The following is an 18,548-nucleotide window of genomic DNA, read 5'->3' as shown; positions in this document are numbered from 1 at the left end:
ATTAACAATACAAATTAAAACTATCATTTTTGTTACCTTCTAACTTTTCCCTAACTTTTCATGCACTATTGTATTGACTCATAAAACATTTTTATTCACTATTTTGAACTGCTGATAAATATCAGGTTTCCGTTTTTAACCTTAGCTTCTGCTGAATCCTAAGTACGTCTTGATTTTGGTACTTGATATGTGCATGTGCCAATGGAATTTTTAGCAATATTACTGATGGGAGTTTCAATTTCAGAAATAAAATAGTTTCCTCCCTCATTTCCCTAGGTAAGACGTTCTTAATGTGGGCTGTGGAAATGGCCAGTGGGTAAGATGCTTGCCATGCAAGCGTGAACACCCAAGTTCAGCCTCCTGAACTTACATTAAAAAAAAGCTGGACGCAGCTGGGCAGTGGTGATGCACAGCTGGGCAGTGATGATGCATACCTTTGATCCCAGCACCCGGGAGGCAGAGGCATGTGGATCTCTGAGTTGAAGGTCATTCTGGTCTACAGAGCAAGTTCCAGCCAGGACAGGCAGAGTTGCACAGAGAAACCCTGTCTCAAAAAAACAAAACAAAGCAAAAGCTGGGCACTACGAGGTGCAATTGTAATCCCAGCAGTCGGTGGCAGAGACAGGGATTTCTGGGTCTTGCTGGTCACTAGCCTAGCCTAGTAGGCAAGCCCCAGATCATATAAAAGAAAACCCTCTGTCTCAAGAAACAAGTTGGATTGGCTGGAGAGATGGCTTAGCGGTTAAGAGTGCTGACTGCTCTTTTGAAGGTCCTGAATTCAAATCCCAGCAACCACATGGTGGCTCACAACCATCCGTAATGAGACCTGATGCCCTCTTTTGGGGTGTCTGAAGACAGCTACAGTGTACTTACATTTAATAAATAAATAAATCTTAAAAAAAGAAAGAAAGAAAGAAGAAAAGAAGGAAAGGTGGATGATAGCTGAAGAATAATACTGAAATATGACCTCTGGCTTTCAGAGGTTACATACACATGTGGACACTCACAAACACACATGCATACTCATGTTCACAAAAAAGGAAGGTCACAGGAGATGGCTCAGTGAGTAAAGTTAGTCACCCAGGTGAAAGGACTGGAGTTGGATCTCCAGCACTCATGCAAACAGCGCATTGAAGGCAGAGACTGGGAATCCCTCGAGGAAGCTGGCCATGTCTATGAGTTCTGTGTTTTTGTTTTTGTTTTGTTTTTTGATTTTTGTTTGTTTTTTGAGTGACCTTTCTGAATGAGTAAGGTACACAATGATAGACAATGATTGAGGAAGACTGCCTATGTAAACTTGAGCTACTACATGCATTTGAAGGCACACACACACACACATAATCTAGAGGACCAGTGAGATGACTCAGTAGGTAAAGGAGGCTGCCATGAAGCCTAACCTAAATTCCATCCCCAGGACCCACATAGTGGGGGGAGAGGACTGACTTCTGCAGTTTGTTCTCTGACCTCCAGAGTGAGCTGTGGCACATGTACACCCCCAACCATACCCCCACACAAGTAATAATGTAGTAAGTAAAAGAAGACACAACATAATGTTTTTTATATGGGGGCTATTAATTTGTTAAGTTATTATTATGTATGCTCCAAACTTTGTTTCAAGAAGCAAATAGTTAATCTATGTGAAATGTTTGGAGAATTCAGTTAGTTGATAAGCAGGTTCTTTATAATAAAATTATCTTTTGTATTTCAGCAAGATTCCTGCTTTCCTAAATGTAGTGGATATTGCTGGCCTTGTAAAAGGAGCTCACAATGGGCAGGGCTTGGGGAATGCCTTTTTATCTCATATTAGTGCCTGTGATGGGATTTTTCATCTAACACGTAAGTACAGTTCTTTATTAAGATAATATTTTTTCTATATTGCACAAATAGAAGTGAGTGGTTTATAGAAGATAACTTTGTTTTGCAAGTTGAATCATAAATTTGTTTACTGTTTCTAACTTTAATATCCCTGTCGTTTCTCCATAAGGTTCCTGAATAGCAAGTGCATGATACAATCTGGTTGAAGGTTATCCCTTGTTCTGAATTAGAGAACTGAGGTGTGTTTCTGTGTGAACTGACTTGGGGATTATCAAGGCATTTTGACTTTTTAAAAATTGTGCTGGTTTGAGCCCAGAACTGTGCATGACTTGGGTAAGAAGAGCTCTGTACAAGGCTTTCCTTAACATTTCAGTTCAGTAGTGGCAGGGGTTCTTGCGAGGGGTTTTGCTGTTATGCTCTGAGGTTGAGATGTTGAAGATAGCGTCCTAGACACCAGCATAACCCTTGGTACTACACTTTCATTCAGTGTCTGTGCCAGGTCCATGGCACACAAACTTTGGAGATTTGGGCTAAAATACAATGTTTTGAGTCTTTAAGTCCTGTTAGGTGTACTGTTTTATGTCATTTGTGTTGCGGAATGAAACCTGTATGACTTAGGCTGGAGAGATGGCTCAGAGGTTAAGTGTGCTTCTGTTCTTTCAGAGGACCTGAGATTGGGTCACAGCACTCGTATCCGGTGCCTAAGAACTTCCAGTTATCTAGCTCTAGAGCATCTGGGGCCTTCATCTGGCGTCCACAGGCACCTTCACACATGTGGCATACATACATATAAACATGCACACATCTTAAAAATCCAAAAAAAGAAAAAAGACAAAAAAGACCCCCCAAAACCCATGAGATTTGATAATTTTATGGGTTTAGGACTATGGTGTGAGCCTATGTCCTGTGCTGGCGCCATGGTGACAGACATAATTTTTGGGTGACAGCCACTGCAGCCAGTCAGTGAGCTTTCGGTTCAGTGAGAGACCTTATCCAAGAAAGAAGGTAGAGCATGACTGAAGAGGCTGTCTGATGTCAGCTTCCGGCTTTTACACACACTGGCCTTATATAGGAACCTCACACACATGAACACTTACCACAAGTGTGCACACATACCAGTATACACACATAAACATTCAGACTGCCTGTTTACTTTATGTGCAATCATTAAAGGAGATGCTGGTTTATTAAAAACTCATATTGGGGGTCTGGAGAGATGGTTCAGCAGTTCAGGACATGTACTGATCTTCAGAGGACCCTCGTTTGGTTCCTAGAACCTACATCTGGTTGCTTACAGCCACCTGCAACTCTAGTTCCAGGTGATCTGACACCTCTGATCTCATACACAGATACGTGCATATATGCACATAATTAAAAATAGGATAAATCTTAGAAACACACAACACCAAAACCAAAACCAAATCAAAATAATTCTTATTAGGGATGGGTATATAGCTTGGTGGTAGGGAATTTGCCTAGAATGTCCAAAAACTATGTTTTGTCCCCAGCAGTGCCCTACCCCCAAAGAAAAGTGTCTGGTAGTTATAAAAAAACACTTGAAATTCTTATTTCAAAGAATTATTTAGTAGATTAAACTGCTTTTGAAAATAAAATAAGTGTCTCTTATGCTTAGTGTATATTACTTTTGTGGAAGATTTTATTGTTGGGAACATCTGTTTGTACCAGTTTGTTTATTTTTAAATCTTTTGAAGCTAATTATCCAAAATGCCTTTTTAGGTTAGTCATTTACATGAACTGAAGCAGCTTTTTAAAGTAAAATAAATTGCCAACTCCTTCATTTACTTTGAGGCAGAAATACAAGTGATTCAGAGCAGTTTTTGAAGTAGTTCCATAAGATAACTGTTTAGGGGCTCAGGGAGGCCTGCTCCAGCTCCAAGAAAGGTCGGTTAAAGATGCCATGAAAAGGAAATGATGATCCTGATAGTTACATTTGAGGATAAAATAGTTTGAATGAACAGTGTGTATGTAAGAGAGAGAGAGAGAGAGAGAGAGAGAGAGAGAGAGAGAGATATCAAGGGATCTGATTGATCCTAGGCCACTGCATGCTAGTCCTACCACTGGCCCATACTCTGATCCTCTCAGCTTAAGTATGTGTTTTAGAATCAAACTGATTGTTACTATTGATTCCCACTAGTAGTTATAAAACTGAAAATAAAATCTGCATTTCTGAACCATAATTTTCCATGTAAAATAAGTGTAGCAGTGCTACACTATCTACATAGTCATTTAGTAGTTGAAATAAGAGGTGTCTTATGTTAGCACACATAAACTATTGTTTATAATGCTGCTTTTTTGTGAGTATAGGTTTTATTTTATATATTTTTTGAGATATGGTCTTAACCATGTAGCTCTAACTGGTTTGAAACTCGCTATGTAGATCAGGCTGGTCTTGAATGGAGGTCTTGTCTTCTGAATGCTGGGATTAAAGGCATATGCCACCATTCTCATGCATAAATGTAGATTTTAAATGACATATATTTTCTCTTTTCCCAGTATTAAAAATTGTGCTAATATGCATAATATTTGCTATTTTTAATCACTGTTATGAGTGAAGTTCATTGTATTAAGTGTGTTCCAATTGTTAGATAACCAGTATCACCATCCATTTTTTGAGACTTTAAGAAAATATTCATGCTAATTATGCTTCTAGATTTTTTTAAGATGCATATTTTGCTTACATTGTCTGTCTGTGTCTGTATGGTTGCTTGGTTCATGGAGGTCAGAAGCCAGCATTAGAGCCCCTGGACCTCAGGTACACGTGGTTATGTGCTGCCGTGTCAGTGCCAGGGGTCAGACTCAGGTTCTCTGCAGGAGCAGCACTGCTTCTACTTGATGAGCCATTTCTCTAACGCCCAAATTTTACTTTTTATCTGTATAGGTGTTTGACCTTCATATATATATGAAGGTCAAACACCTATACATATCATATATCATGCGTTGACCACAGACATTGCCTGTTGACCACAGAGGTCACAAGAGGGTGGCAGCTCTTCTAGACCTGGAGTACAGATGCTTTTGAACCTCCATATGAGTGTTAGGAACCAACCCTGTCCACTGCAAGAGCAGTAAATGGCCTTAACCAATGAGCCATCTCTCCAGCCCCTTTAAGGGACTTCTTAATCTTCTTAGACTGAAGCTAAGCACCTTTTCAACAGCACTCCACAGTGTACTTACTCGCTCCAGCTCCAGCCTCACTGCCCTGCTGTCTCTGAATTTGATTGCCTTTTGTTTTTTTTTTTTGTTTTGTTTTTTTGTTTTTTGTTTTTTTCTGAGACAGGGTTTCCCTGTGTAGTCCTGGCTGTCTTGGAACTCAATCTGTAGATTAGACTGGCCTCAAATTCAGAGATTCACCTGTCTCTGTTGGGATTAAAGGCAAGTACCACCATTGCCAGGCTGAATTTGACTTAAGTATCTCAAGTCAATGGATCATACAGTATTTCCTCCTTTTGAGACTGACTTATTTCATTATTATTTAACTACTACATCATTGTTCATGGGTTGCTGAATAGCTTCCTATTATTTATTATGTATAACTTTTAAAAATTGCAGATGTTGTTGCTAATGAATATTGTTATCATGGCTGCCTTCTTTGTATATATCTTTGATATTTCTCAAAGAGAGACTTAGCAAGCAGAAAGATTTGTGAGGGATATAATACACATTTAAATTCTGATAGGCATATCTAGGCTCTTTTTCTACTCCTATGAGAGTTTTAATTTTCTAATACAAATTTTTGTAAAATATATAAAAGGTTTAAAATCTATAATAGTAGGGTATATAGATATACATTGATTACAAATTGAAAGTAAATATTGTTCTAATTTACTTTATGATTTTTGTTTTTTAACTTTTATACCTAATGCTTCTTTTTTTTTTTTTATTAGATATTTTCTTTACTTACATTTCAAATGTTATCTTCTTTTCTACTTTTCCCTCCGAAAATCCCCTATCCTCTCCCCTGTTAATGCTTCTCAATAGCTTCCTGGGGTTTTGTTTTTTTGATTTTGTGTTTTTTCAAGGTTGACAGTCATATAGCTCCAAGCTGGCTTTGAACTCAATCTATAGCCAAAGATGACCCTGAACTTCTGATCCTTTTCACTTTGTGAGTGCATGGGATTCTAGACTCCTGGTGTGTGCTATGCTGGGGATCAGAGGTAGGATTCTGTGCATGTTAGGCAAGCATCCTGGCAGTTGAGCCATGTGTAGTCTCTCCTGCTTCTCAGGAGAACATTTATTGGGAAACTTTCTGTAATGCCTAGTTAGTAAATACATTGTTCCATTGTATATTGTGTTTATGTGTACTAGAGAGTATGTGTATGTTATGTGTGTTTGTAATGCTTGAAAGGTACAAATGTCACTCTAGCTTAGGGTCATAATCTAAAACTGTTAGTGTGCTGACCTCTGTTCTAGAGTTCCTTCATGCAGTATAGGCTCTTGACTGCTGTGCCATTTTCCAGTTCCCACTGCAGTCTCATCTGTTTATAGTTTAGGCTGGCTCCTGGGCTACATCTTCTGCTTAGGAATTTCTTGCCTTCTTCTGTGTCTTGAAGAAACTTCTTTGGATTTCTAGAAGTTTCAGCATTTCAGGTTTTAAATTAAGGTCCTTGATTAATTTTGAATTGATTGTACAAGGTGAAAGAAATCACGCTTTGCCAGTACTATTTAATAGGCTGTCTTTATCCAGCATATGTTTTTGTCTCCTTTGTCAAAATTATGTGGGCATAACTTTCTTGGTTGTTTCAGTTTTGGGTCCTCTAGTGTGATCCATTTGCCTACCCATCCATTTTTATACCAGTACCAGGTTGTCTTTGTCACTGTAGCTCTGTAGTCTAATAGAGGCCAGGTATTATAATACCTTAGCAGTGTTCCTACCTTTGGTTATTCATGTTTTTTTTGTGGTTCCATAGGAATTCCTGAGTTGTTTTTTTTAAATCTGTGAAAGGTGACATTAGAGTTTAAATAAGTAAATTGACTCTGGTAGTATAGGACCCCCCCCCCCCCAAGCATTCTGTGAATCTAGGAACACGGGATGTCTTTCCATCCTTTTTGATTTCCTTTTTCAGTGTCTTGAAGCAGACCCCTGAAGCTCATTTGCCTTCTGGCTAATCTAGAGGAGTCAGTGAGCTTCAAGGTCCCTTTCTAAAAAGTAAAAAGTTGAGAGTAATTGAGGAAAAATACCCACTGTAGCCTCTGTCCTCACATACACGCATGTGAACCAGCATACACATATACCTACATATACCTACAGCAACACACACACACTCACACACTCACTCACATACACACACACACACACAGAGTAGAGGGTGAGAGAAGAAGCACAGGGCATCTCTCAGCTTCTGATCTCTGAATGTGCATGCAGCGGGCAAGGGGGCATGCAAGCCATGAATGGCAAAGACATTTGCTGTGTAGTGTGATGTAGCTAATGGAGAGAGCTGCAGTACACAGGTTTAAAAGCCAGCAAAGAAAATTTGTATTCCTCTTGTGGGAGAAGGAAGTTGGAGGAGGTGACAGGAATTTAGTTATTATATCTGGTAGACCCTTCATAATTTAATACACACACACAGACACACACACACACCTAAAACGAAAGGAAAAATCAGAAAATGTGCCTGTAATAAGTGTCAACTTAATGCCACATAAAATTAATGACAAAAATATCAAAATAAGTTACAAAGAAAATGGATTAGGTTATGTGAATATCAAGATTAAAGAATAAACTTATATTTTAAAGTAACGGATGCATTATTCTTGCCCTCACAAGCATGTAAAGGAATGTAAAGACACTTGATGGAAGAAAACTAAAAGTGGATGAACAGTTAACATCAGCAGTCAGTGTGGAGGCTCAAGATAGGAAGGAGGGAAGGAAGGAAGGAAGAAAGGAAAGGAAGGAAGGGAAGGAGGGAGCGAGGGAGGGGGCTCCACAGCTCAGACTTGAGTGAAAAGTTGATGAGAAGCCCCCAGGTTTTGCCACAGCGTTTGAGTTTTGAAACATTACTATTATCCTCATTTTTCAAATCTTTAAAAAGATTGTTTTTGAGCTGGGAGGATGAAAGCCATGGATGGCAGACATTTGCTGTGTAGTGTGATGTAGCTAATTGGAGAGAGCTGCAGTACACAGGTTTGAAGCCAGCAAAGAAAATTCAGATTCCCCTTGTGGGAGAAGGAAGATGGTGGTGGTGGGGTGATAGAGGTGTTAAGCTCAGAGATGGCCATTTGAGTGCTTTCTGTTCCTCCTCTCAGTGGCAAGCTCCTCTCCACTCTCCCCAGTGCTACACAGATCACAGAGGGCTGGGGTGTCAGTACAATGCTGGGTGTCCCTTCGAATGTAGAGTGTGCCAGTTTTGGAACATAGAAATGCTTTTATTATATCATAATAATTATAATACTAAGCTCAAGACTTCTTTTTGGCCAGTAATTTATTCTTTTTAATTTTATTTTCAGTGCTTATTTCATAAAGTAAGAGTCTATTTTAGGAAATATAGCATTTCAGATTTTAGAATAACTGCCAGTTTTGCCATGTAGCTTTAATTAATTAGTTAGTTATTTAGATAATGACAGGCTCTCCCTATTAGGTAGTTTTCCCGGAACTCCTTATCTAGACCAGATCCACCTGCTTCTGCCTCCCAAATGTTCCCAGATTAAAGGTGTGCACTGCCACTACCTGCCTGTGCCTTGGGCTTTTGTTGCTGTTTCTTTATGTTTCTGAATATGCAGTCTTAATCCTTAGAAAACACTTTCCTCTCCAAATAGGATTGCAAGCATTTGCTAAGTAGACTTCTCTTGGTTTTTCCCCCTCTTCAGCTGGTCAGCCCAGTTCTTATGGTCACAGAGCTAAGATCAGATCATGTAAAGATGGTTTCTGTGCAAATGGTTAGAAGTTTTGGCAAGGGGAAGTAAAGGCCCTTTTCCTTTCTCCTGAATTATTAATGGCAGATGTGTCTTCTTTCTGTTTTATATCACTAGTTCCCTATATCTGTTTGAATTTCATATGTCACAATTGTTTAGTTAGAGCGTTAGCAACACAGTTCCAGAGAACTCCGTTAGTTTTGTTGTGGGCACTCGGCTAAACAGAGCTGAAGGTGGGGCTCCAGATTTAAGTTGCCTTTTTAGTTTATTTGGTGTTACAGCCCTCAAGGCACCACTGCTTTATAGAACTGCTAAATGAGAAGGTAAAACTGCCTTCATTCAATTGCCCTACCCCCTTAGGTTAAGTTAGGTGTTTATATGTTAGTAAATCACCTTTAATTACCATGAACATAAATTTCTGTTTTCAAGAGCCCACCTTCTCCCCTTCATAAGCTTGTCATTTAGAAGTTTTAAATGAATCACACATTTTTGCCTAGACACAAATTGCCAATATAAAGTTGTCTTTGATTGTATTCTAAAATAATGGAGTTTTCCCCCTTGGGTTCTATAATTATCTTTTTCATCAGTATTTATTAAATTAATCTAGTATTAGACTTCAGCAAATAATTTGACAAAACCCCATATGTTTTCTTTGTTTCTTCAGAACAATTCAATGGAATCAATAATTCTGCAGTAGTTCTCATCTACATACACAAGGAATTCTAGTAACCAGCCTCTGTTTACTATGGGAAATACTATAGCAGAAATAGTTTCTCCTGCTTTAAATTGCAAGGCTGTATGAAACTGTTTAGTCTACTAGCGATTTGCAGTTTAATTGGATATATTTTTATATCCTTGGTGGTCTTATATCTTATATTTTAGGTGATTGGAGCGTTCTTATTTTTCTTGAATATATTTTCTGACATAACTTGGAGGTTTCATTTCCTGTCCTCTGCCCAAAATAGCCAACTGTAGGGGTCACTTTGTAACTCTTGTATCAGTAATGAGTTTCAATTCATCAGGGATGTGGGAACAGCTTCTAACATCCAGGAGAATCTCTTGATCCTCAAGCATCAAGTTTTGAACCACATTTTTCTTGGTTGTCAGAACTCTGTCATTGGTTAGGTCAGGAACAGGCTTGGTTTTGATAATCAGTGCCGTCTGTAGTTGTTATACTTGAGTGAATGGAATCAACCTCTGTAACCTGTACTTTTGTAAACTTCCCATGGGTGCGTTCAGCTCTCCTTTGTGGGCTAAGTGTGATTCTCCTACAGCAGTGGTGACACTGACTTCAAGACCAACTACACTGCTTGGCATTACCATTTTGCAGATGTCTCTAGTAGTAAGTAATTAGAGTGGTCCCTTGATTCAAGTAGCTGGCGGTAACAGATTACCAATGGTGGAGTAGATTGAGATTTTAGTTAGTAAGATGAGTATGAAAGGGAAGTATAGTGGGTAAAATAAGGATTAACTATTAGATTGACTCTGCAAAGAAAAAATATTTCAGATGGGTAAAGTAGCTGGGAGGGGAGTGCTGGGTACTTTTAGGAAACATGGTTTAGAGGTTGCTAAAGTTGTATAATGTTTTAATTAAGAAGTAAAAACAGAGTGGATCAAGATGAGGAAGGCAGGAAAGAGGCAGCTGAAAAGGCCTTCTAGTAAACAAGGTGTGGAAACCATAAGCAACAGTCTTAAAACCTAATTGAGCAGCATGCAAACAGGAGCGAGCACCATGAGATGTATGTAAGAGTGGAAATAAAATAGAGACACTTACAGACTGAGTTGCTGGCATTCCTTCACTGAGCTGAAAAATGTGAAGTTCTCAGATCCCTCTGTCTCTAACAGGCTGCAGGTGCTTTTGTTGGGAAGGGGTCCTTATAGCCTCAGTGTTCTTGGGGTTCTGGCACAAGGGAGTGTGGGGGAGGCTGTAAATCCTTTCTTGATATTTCTCTGGGCAACCCTACCCTCTTGTCCCCCTGGTCCCTAATGTGATGAATAGCACCTCTTTCCCTTTCAAAGTCTGCTGCTCTACCCGGGGCTGCTCTTCCAGCTGGGCCATGCTTATGATTGTCTTGTTTGTTTGTTTGTTTTGCTTGTTTGTTATTGTGTCTGTGTGTGTACACTCATATGTGAATTCATGGTCCTATGTATATGAGCCCATGGGTGTGTGCAGAAGGGCATGCATATATCCCCACATTTGTGTTGGGGCTACAGGTTGACATCGATGTCTTCTTTGATTGTTCTTTATCTTGCATGTTGAGGCAGGGTCTCTTACTTGAGCCCACAGCTTACCTATTCATGTAGTTCCACTAGAACTTGCTCTGGGAATCCCATCCCTGCCTACAGGAGGCTGGGATATAGCTGGGTCTCCATGTCCTCTTAGACTTTATGTGGTTGCCGAGAATCTGCACTCAGGTCCTTAGGCTTATACAGCAAGTACTTTATACCTACTCCACCTCCCCAGTTCCTTTGCTTTAAAAGGAAGGCTTCGTCCAGCACCAGTAACAGCATGCGGATACTAGTTAATTAACGTTTTTGGTTTTATGAGACAGTCAGAGTCTGTCTGTCTGTCCTTCCATCCGTCTAACCCCTCCCTCTCTACCTCTCTCCCTCCCTCCCTCCTTTCCTCCCTTCTTCCCTCCCTCTCTCCAGGGTTGTTTTCCTGTGTAATATCTCTGGCTGTTCTGAAACTTGCTATGTGGACCAGGCTGGCCTTGATCTCACTGAGATCCACCCGCTTCTGCATCCCGACTGCTGGGATCAAAAGCGTGCACCAGCATACTTGGTTTGAGACAGTATCTTACATAGCCCAGTTTGGCTGTGAGTTTACAGTTGAAGCTGGCCTCGAACTTCTCTACATGGCTACTTTTCCTGTGGTTTTTAAACATTTGTATATGCAGCCTGAATTATTATAGACTATTTGGCATATGTCAATACACTATCTCATACAAGTACTTTTATCCCAGGAGTTAACTCTGGTTGGTCTGTTTTGCCTTTTCTTTTGTAGGCTGAGAATACTGTATTTCTCTGTTCATGAGATGTTTCATTGTGTAAAGATTACAGCAAATATTCTGAGAAATTATATTATAAAAATGTTGATTATGAAGTGATAAAGGCTTCTCTTTATGTTTATTTCTATAGCTACCTGTTGTGTTATGTGCATAGTGTATACATTCGAGCAAAATGCTCATCCCTTGTCAGTCACTGGGGCAAGGACAGAAGTGACTTGTGCTTGTTTTGTAAGATGTTCCTTTGTATTTGTGATACCAGCTTTGTTTTATACAATTAAAGTATTACACACTAGAATATCAGTTGCAACCACTAAATGGAAGGACCCAAATTTGTTGACTAAATGTATGTAGCTGTTGACTGCTATTTAACATGATAGATTTATTAAACAATTCTCTAATTTTGGTAGCAAGTAAAAACATGGTTTATATTTATATATATTGTATATTTACATTTATTCTATTTATATTTTTCTAATTTTTTTTTTAAGATTTATTTATTTATTATATGTAAGTACACTGTAGCTGTCTTCAGACACTCCAGAAGAGGGCACCAGATCTCGATACGGATGGTTGTGAGCCACCATGTGGTTGCTGGGATTTGAACTCTGGACCTTCGGAAGAGCAGTCGGGTGCTCTTACCCACTGAGCCATCTCACCAGCCCTATTTTTCTAATTTTAAAGTTGATCTTCATTCAGATTATAAACATGCATATGTGAAATATTCTTCAGTTGTACAGTTTGATTTCTGATGGGTTTACTGCTTTAAACAAACATTCACTATCATTTTAATGGTATTGTTCTAATTTTCAAATGTCTGCTAAAATGTGCTGCAGTGATTTTTATTCCTTTTCCCCTGGTAGGGAAAACAGAGTAGTATAACTATTCAATTAAGGTTTAAGATTGATGTTGGAATAATATTTAGACTGTTAGCTACCTTCTTTTATACTTGCACCAACATTAACTCTGCATTGCAGTCTACATGGGTAGAGACTTTACCAATGTCTTTTTTGAATCTGAATTTCTCGCTTGATTTGTTAAATAATTCTGGTTTTAATTTATTTGCATTGTTAAGAACCTTAGAATATTAACATTATTTAAATTTACAAGTATTTTCTTCAGATAATTATTTCAGTGAACAGGTTTTAGAAATAATTGAAAATTGCTTAGTTAATTTTATATTAATTGATTGCTTGTACTTTGTTTAAAAAAACCTTAAGAATGTCAGTATTTAGCTTTTTTTTTTTTTAAAGAATTACTTATTTTATATATATGAGTACACTGTAGCTGTTTACAGACACACTAGAAGAGGGCATTGGATCCCATTACAGATGGTTGTGAGCCACTGTGTGGTTGCTGGGAATTGAACTCAGGACCTCTGGAAGAGCAGTCAGTGCTCTTAATGACTGAGCCATCTCTCCAGCCCCCAGTATTTAGCTTTTATTGTAATAAATTGTGAAAGGTTAATTCAGAATAAGGGCATATGTTAATAATAGCTAGTGCTGTGTCCTTATGATGTATTAGACTTTGTAAGCTGCAGCACTGGTCCCTGTATAGAAACCACACGCCTTCAATGATTCAAAGACAGAAAGCACTCGCAACCAAGACTTGTTATCCTTTTAGAAGCGAGCTAAATCCACATGGAAGCCTTATTATTTACATGGGCAAAATGTAAGATTTGCTTTTGGCTCCTTGGCTGCTGTGATGTGAGTGGTGTAATATAGTGGACGTTGGTTCAGAATGGCTAAATGAGTCATAGGAACAACATCTGCTTAGAAGGCCCCAGAGACAGCCCGAATTATGCTCTGAGATCTCCAATCAGTGCATCTGTTCCTGAGACTTGAGTTGCTACAAGGATAGTTCTCTATTTTGGCACACTCACTGTATGAAGACAGCATATGAAATTTTTTTTATTCATGGAACTGGAATATTTGTGCTGGCGATATCTAAATAGTAGAGTTACAGTAATGACACTTGAGACTAGAAATACAGGAAAATGGCAATATGTAAGTTAACTTCAACTACTTCTTGTCTTCGACTTGTTGTTTATGGTAAGAGTTTTACATTGCAGACACATAGGTGTTAATGTCTTATAAAATACAGGCTTTAGAACAAGGGAAATGTAGATGGAGGCCAGATGCCTAGATGCAGATAAGATGTCTAAGAAGAGCAAGACTATAGGTAGGTGCCTCTGGAACCTAGATGGAGTGGGGTGAGGGAGAGTAGACACAGAGAAAGTTGAATTACATACATGTGTGAACTCATTAGTATGCATTTTGTGTTTTAAAAATCACCCTTAATTTCACTGCTCAACAAGTCATTAAATGGGCAGTGTCCACGTGGACTTCTACGAGGAGATATTACCTTACTGGGAGATCTGAGTCTTATTTAATTTTTAAATTTTATTTTATTTTATTTTTTATTTTTTAAGAAAGGGTTTCTCTGTGAAGCCCTGGCTGTCCTGGAACTTGCTCTATAGACCAGGCTGTCCTTGAACTCAGAGATCCACTTGCCTCTGCCTCCCGAGTGCTGGGATTAAAGGCGTGTGCTACCACCTACACTACTTGACTGAGATCTGAATTTTATAGTTTTCATTATTTCAATATTCTCTAGGCTGCAGTTCTTTGCAAATTTACCAAACAGTATACTTTATTCTTTTAAAAAATATTTACTTAAGGTTTGTTGTTGTTGTTAAGATTTTTAATTTTATTTATGTGAGTACACTGAAGCTGTCTTCCTACACACCAGAAGAGGGCATCAGATCACATTATGGATGGTTGTGAGCCACTATGTAGTTGCTGGGAATTGAACTCAGGACTTCTAGAAGAGCAGTCAGTGCTCTTAACTGCTGAGCTATCTCTCCAGCCCTATATTTTATTCTTTAAAAAAGTAATTTTAGTTATTTAAATAGTTGTATGAAGATTGTTATAAGTATGTTTAAAATAATCAAAAAATTTAATTTATGGAAATATTCTAAATTTCAAAAATCAATTTTTGCTATGAGTTTGAAAACATTTCCCCTACTATATGTTATAATTCTAAAATGTATCATTGTTGTTGAGCAAGTATACTTTGCTGTAAAGAAAACAAACTTTTAAAAAAGTTATAAGGACTTTGAGTTTATATCCTGGGGTGTAGACAGCTGGTAGGAGTATCATTCCTGAGAGTGAAAAGGCCTGACTGACTCCAGAATGTGAGGGCATGAGCACTGATGTAGGGAGTGGAGGTGCTCTCCTGGCTAGACGTCGCTGGGCAAGGTAAGAGGGTAAGACTGCTCTGTCTGCGCTTCCCACAGCCTAGTGAAGCCGAGTACTGGCTGCTGCAGTGAAGTCTGTGAAAGTGGCACAGTCAGGGTTCCTTGTCACCTTCTTCAGCTCCAGCAGTAGGGTGAGAACCCATGGAGATGGAGGATGGGAAGCGTCCCTCAAGTGTGTGTTGTTCACCAAAGAGAAGATGGTAGAGTCAGGATCCTTCTGCCTCTTGTTATTAAAGGAATACCCTAAGGCTTTAGGACAGTGGTAAAAATTCATTGCGGCTGCTGAAAGTTGGGGTGGGTGGAATACACTTTCTAAGGAGTTTGTTAGGTTCACAGCTGTGTCTTTAGTGATATGAAGATAGTTCAAAAAGATGCATTCTCAGCTCAGAGTTCCATGGCCAAGGTAGAAACATGGTGAGAATAACAGCGTAGTTCACCTTCCAACTGCTGTTTACCATCAAAGTAACATGTTTCTAATGAGTTACGTAGAGGGAAAAAGAGTAGTCACAGTGCGAAGGAAAGATGTCAGCGCACAATAGGATGGACAGTACTAATAAACCAAACTGCATCCTAACCAAGTCCTCTTTAGGAATTTGAAGTTCACAGCCTCTGACTCTGCATGTGTGCAGTGGTACACACACATGTACACACACACACATACACACACATCATAAATATAGAGTAAAAATTATAAAAAAAATCTACTCTGTGTAAGGCATATGAAAAGTGTTTCAGTTTGTGCTGTTTCCTACAGGGTATTTTTTTCCAGTAGAAAATTATGAGGCATAAGAGACCAGGGAAAACATACTAATAGAAGCCCTTTACTGGCTCTCACAGGCACAGCACACACATGGTGCACATATATAAATTTTTTTAAAGTTTATTATTTTCATTTTGTGTGTGTGAGTGGTTTCCCTGCACTGCCTGTCCAATTTTTAAAAAAAGTTTTAAATTTAATGAAAATTTCTTTAAAATTAAGTCCAACCTCTATTCATCCCAGTTCCTCCTTCTAACTTTATGTGTTCATTTGTTTGTGCTCTCTCTCTCTCTGTCTCTGTCCATCTGTGTGTCTCTCTCTGTGTCTATGTATCTCTGTGATTCTCTGTCTTTCTCTTTGTTTCTGTCTCTACTTCCTTCCTTCCCCTCTCCTCCCATCCCCTGCTAGAGAAAAACCGGCTGTCCCTCTCCTAGCTGTTATCAGTTGCCATTAGCTTCTTATCTAGGCGTTGGACCTCATGGCCAACTTCTCTTCCTCCAATGCTGGGATTTTATCTGGCTTGATTTTGCACAAATCTTGTGCAAAATATTCACAATCACTGTAAGTTCATATGTGCAGTTGTTCTGTTGGGTCCTGAAAACACGATTCTATTATAGTAGTTCACTCTTTCAGGTTCTTAAAATCTTTGTTCCCTTTTCTATAAGGATCTCTGTGCTTCGAGAGGAGGTAGTAGTATGATGTTGTTTAGGGCTGAGCACTCCTGCAGTCTTTTTCTCATGTTACCAGTTGTGGGTCACTGTATTACATGCTATCTACTGCATACAAAAAAGCTTCAATAATGAGGTTCACCAATCTTTGGGTGTAATGACAAGTCGTTAGGAATTGGTTTAATACTGTGTCCGTTTAGCAGAATAACAGTAATACGTTCTCTCCAAGGTGTCTGTGTAGCCAGAGTTTTGCCGCTGGTTATGGTCAGACATATGGTCATGTCTTATGAAATGGGCTTTAAGTCTTGTCAAAAAGTCATTTGATTACTCTCATAATAATTGTGCCACTATTACACAGTGGGCATATCCTGCTAGGTCAGCGATTATTGTAGCTTGCAGGATTCACAGCTGTATAAGATTTATTATTGATTTTTTTTTCTCTGCTGGTGTGGACAGCAACTTCTAGCACTGTGAAAGTTGACCACCAGTAGGGGGTGAAACCTCCAGGTCATTATCACTTGATTTCTCCATCGTCCATGATTCTTCAATAGGTTCTTACCTCCCTCCCTCTCTCTTCCCCCTTTCCTTCTCTGTCTCCATCATTATATGTATATGTATGCGATGTATATATGTGTCTTAGGCAGGGTTTCTATGCCGTGAAGAGATGCCATGACCAAGGCAGCTCTTATAAAGACGACATTGAATTGAGGATGTCCTACAGTGTAGGAGGTTCAGTTCATTTTTATTATGGCAGGAGGCATGGCAGTGTCCAGACAGGCACTGTGCCGGAGAAGGAGCGCATCTTGATCTGAGGGCAACCAGGAGGCAGTATCTCCCAGGGGGTGGAGCTTGAGCACCAGAGGCCTTCAAAGCCCACTGCACGCACAGTGATGTACTTCCTCCCAATGGTAGTAGCACTTGTTATGGACTGAGCATATCTAAAACACCATGATGTATATGTTTTATATACATTTATATTTAGTTATTGGTAAATAACTAAGCAAAATATGTATATGCATATGCATGCTTCTGCAATACGAGGCTTCCCACATGACTTTCTCAAAGGTATTTTCATGTTAGTTGTCCTTTTCCACTCCCCACCTCACTAGCTTTAGATTTTTGTGCTAGTCTGGCCATGCACTGTGGTAGCTACCCTATGTATTGATTGAAGAAACACAACACAAGCACACATGCATCCAACCTCTTGTAGTCTGGTTCTATGGCTGGATTTCTGATGTTTATTTAAATCTGAGAAGTCTAATGTTTCCAGCAGTTGGTGGTCAAATGTAGAAACTGTTAATAAAAATAAAAATGAATGTATTTTTAAAAATTGTACTAGTGATATATCAAGTATAAAATTGTTTTTCATAACAAATATATTCATAACAAACTTTTATTGTGGAGTATAAAAATCTTCATTGAGGGAAATGTTTCCATTAATGATAATTAGTAGTAACTGCTGTTTTCAGTGTGCTTCAATTACAGTATGTTACTTGATTATATGTTACAAAGTAAATTTAAGGTTATTCTAGGCACTTAGATAAAGTACTTTGTGGGGTAACTCACTGTTAGGGGCAGATTTCGTGCATATTTTTTGAGGGAGGGGAAGGTATAAGTAAAAAATGAAGATAATGCGAAAACATTGTCTATTATCTCATTAAATTAATCTCTTTGTATTTCTTATTCTTATTGTATAACAAGAAATTAATTATAAATTTAATTGCCTGTGCAGAATGTTTCAGAAACATGAGGTAGCTACTATTATTGTCTAATAATTGCGAGCAGCATTTATTGAGTAACTGATGTCATATGGAAGCTCCAGGTTAATAAAATTAATAATAGCTCTCCTTAAAAGTTCAAAAAGAGGAGAATATGATAAGTTATAAAAGTCATTATAACTCAGAATTAGTAAGTAGACCTTATAGTAGTCTAAGGTATGTGTTGTTTTATTTTGGTTATTATAATATTGCTACCATCAATAGAGGTACCTATAACATGTTTATTCCATTTAGGCTCCTGTTTGACAAATAACTAATCAAAATAATTGATAAGTTCTATTATTGATAAAGAAGTGTTTTAGAGTATTCCAAAGTTAATATAGGCTCTTCCGGCCGGATCAGCACCAGGGTAGCCCGGACCAGCACCAGGGTAGCTAGAGCGCAGGGTCGGCTGAC

General features: G+C 38.7%; 1 protein-coding gene across 2 annotated transcripts in view; it reads left to right on the top strand.

Moving 5' to 3' along the window:
- Ola1 (Obg like ATPase 1) overlaps positions 1-18,548 on the top strand; it is a 124,768-nt gene that overhangs the window by 13,773 nt on the left and 92,447 nt on the right. For both annotated transcript variants that reach the window (XM_021181910.1, XM_029474093.1), the window contains exon 4: positions 1,709-1,836. In XM_021181910.1, coding sequence (XP_021037569.1) covers positions 1,709-1,836 — 128 coding nt within the window. The remainder of the gene's footprint in view (positions 1-1,708; positions 1,837-18,548) is intronic.

Source organism: Mus caroli, chromosome 2 (genome assembly GCF_900094665.2).
Source record: "Mus caroli chromosome 2, CAROLI_EIJ_v1.1, whole genome shotgun sequence".
Classification (NCBI taxonomy): domain Eukaryota; kingdom Metazoa; phylum Chordata; class Mammalia; order Rodentia; family Muridae; genus Mus; species Mus caroli.
Note: the sequence above shows the minus strand (reverse complement) of the source record. Positions and strands in the feature narration are given on the sequence as shown.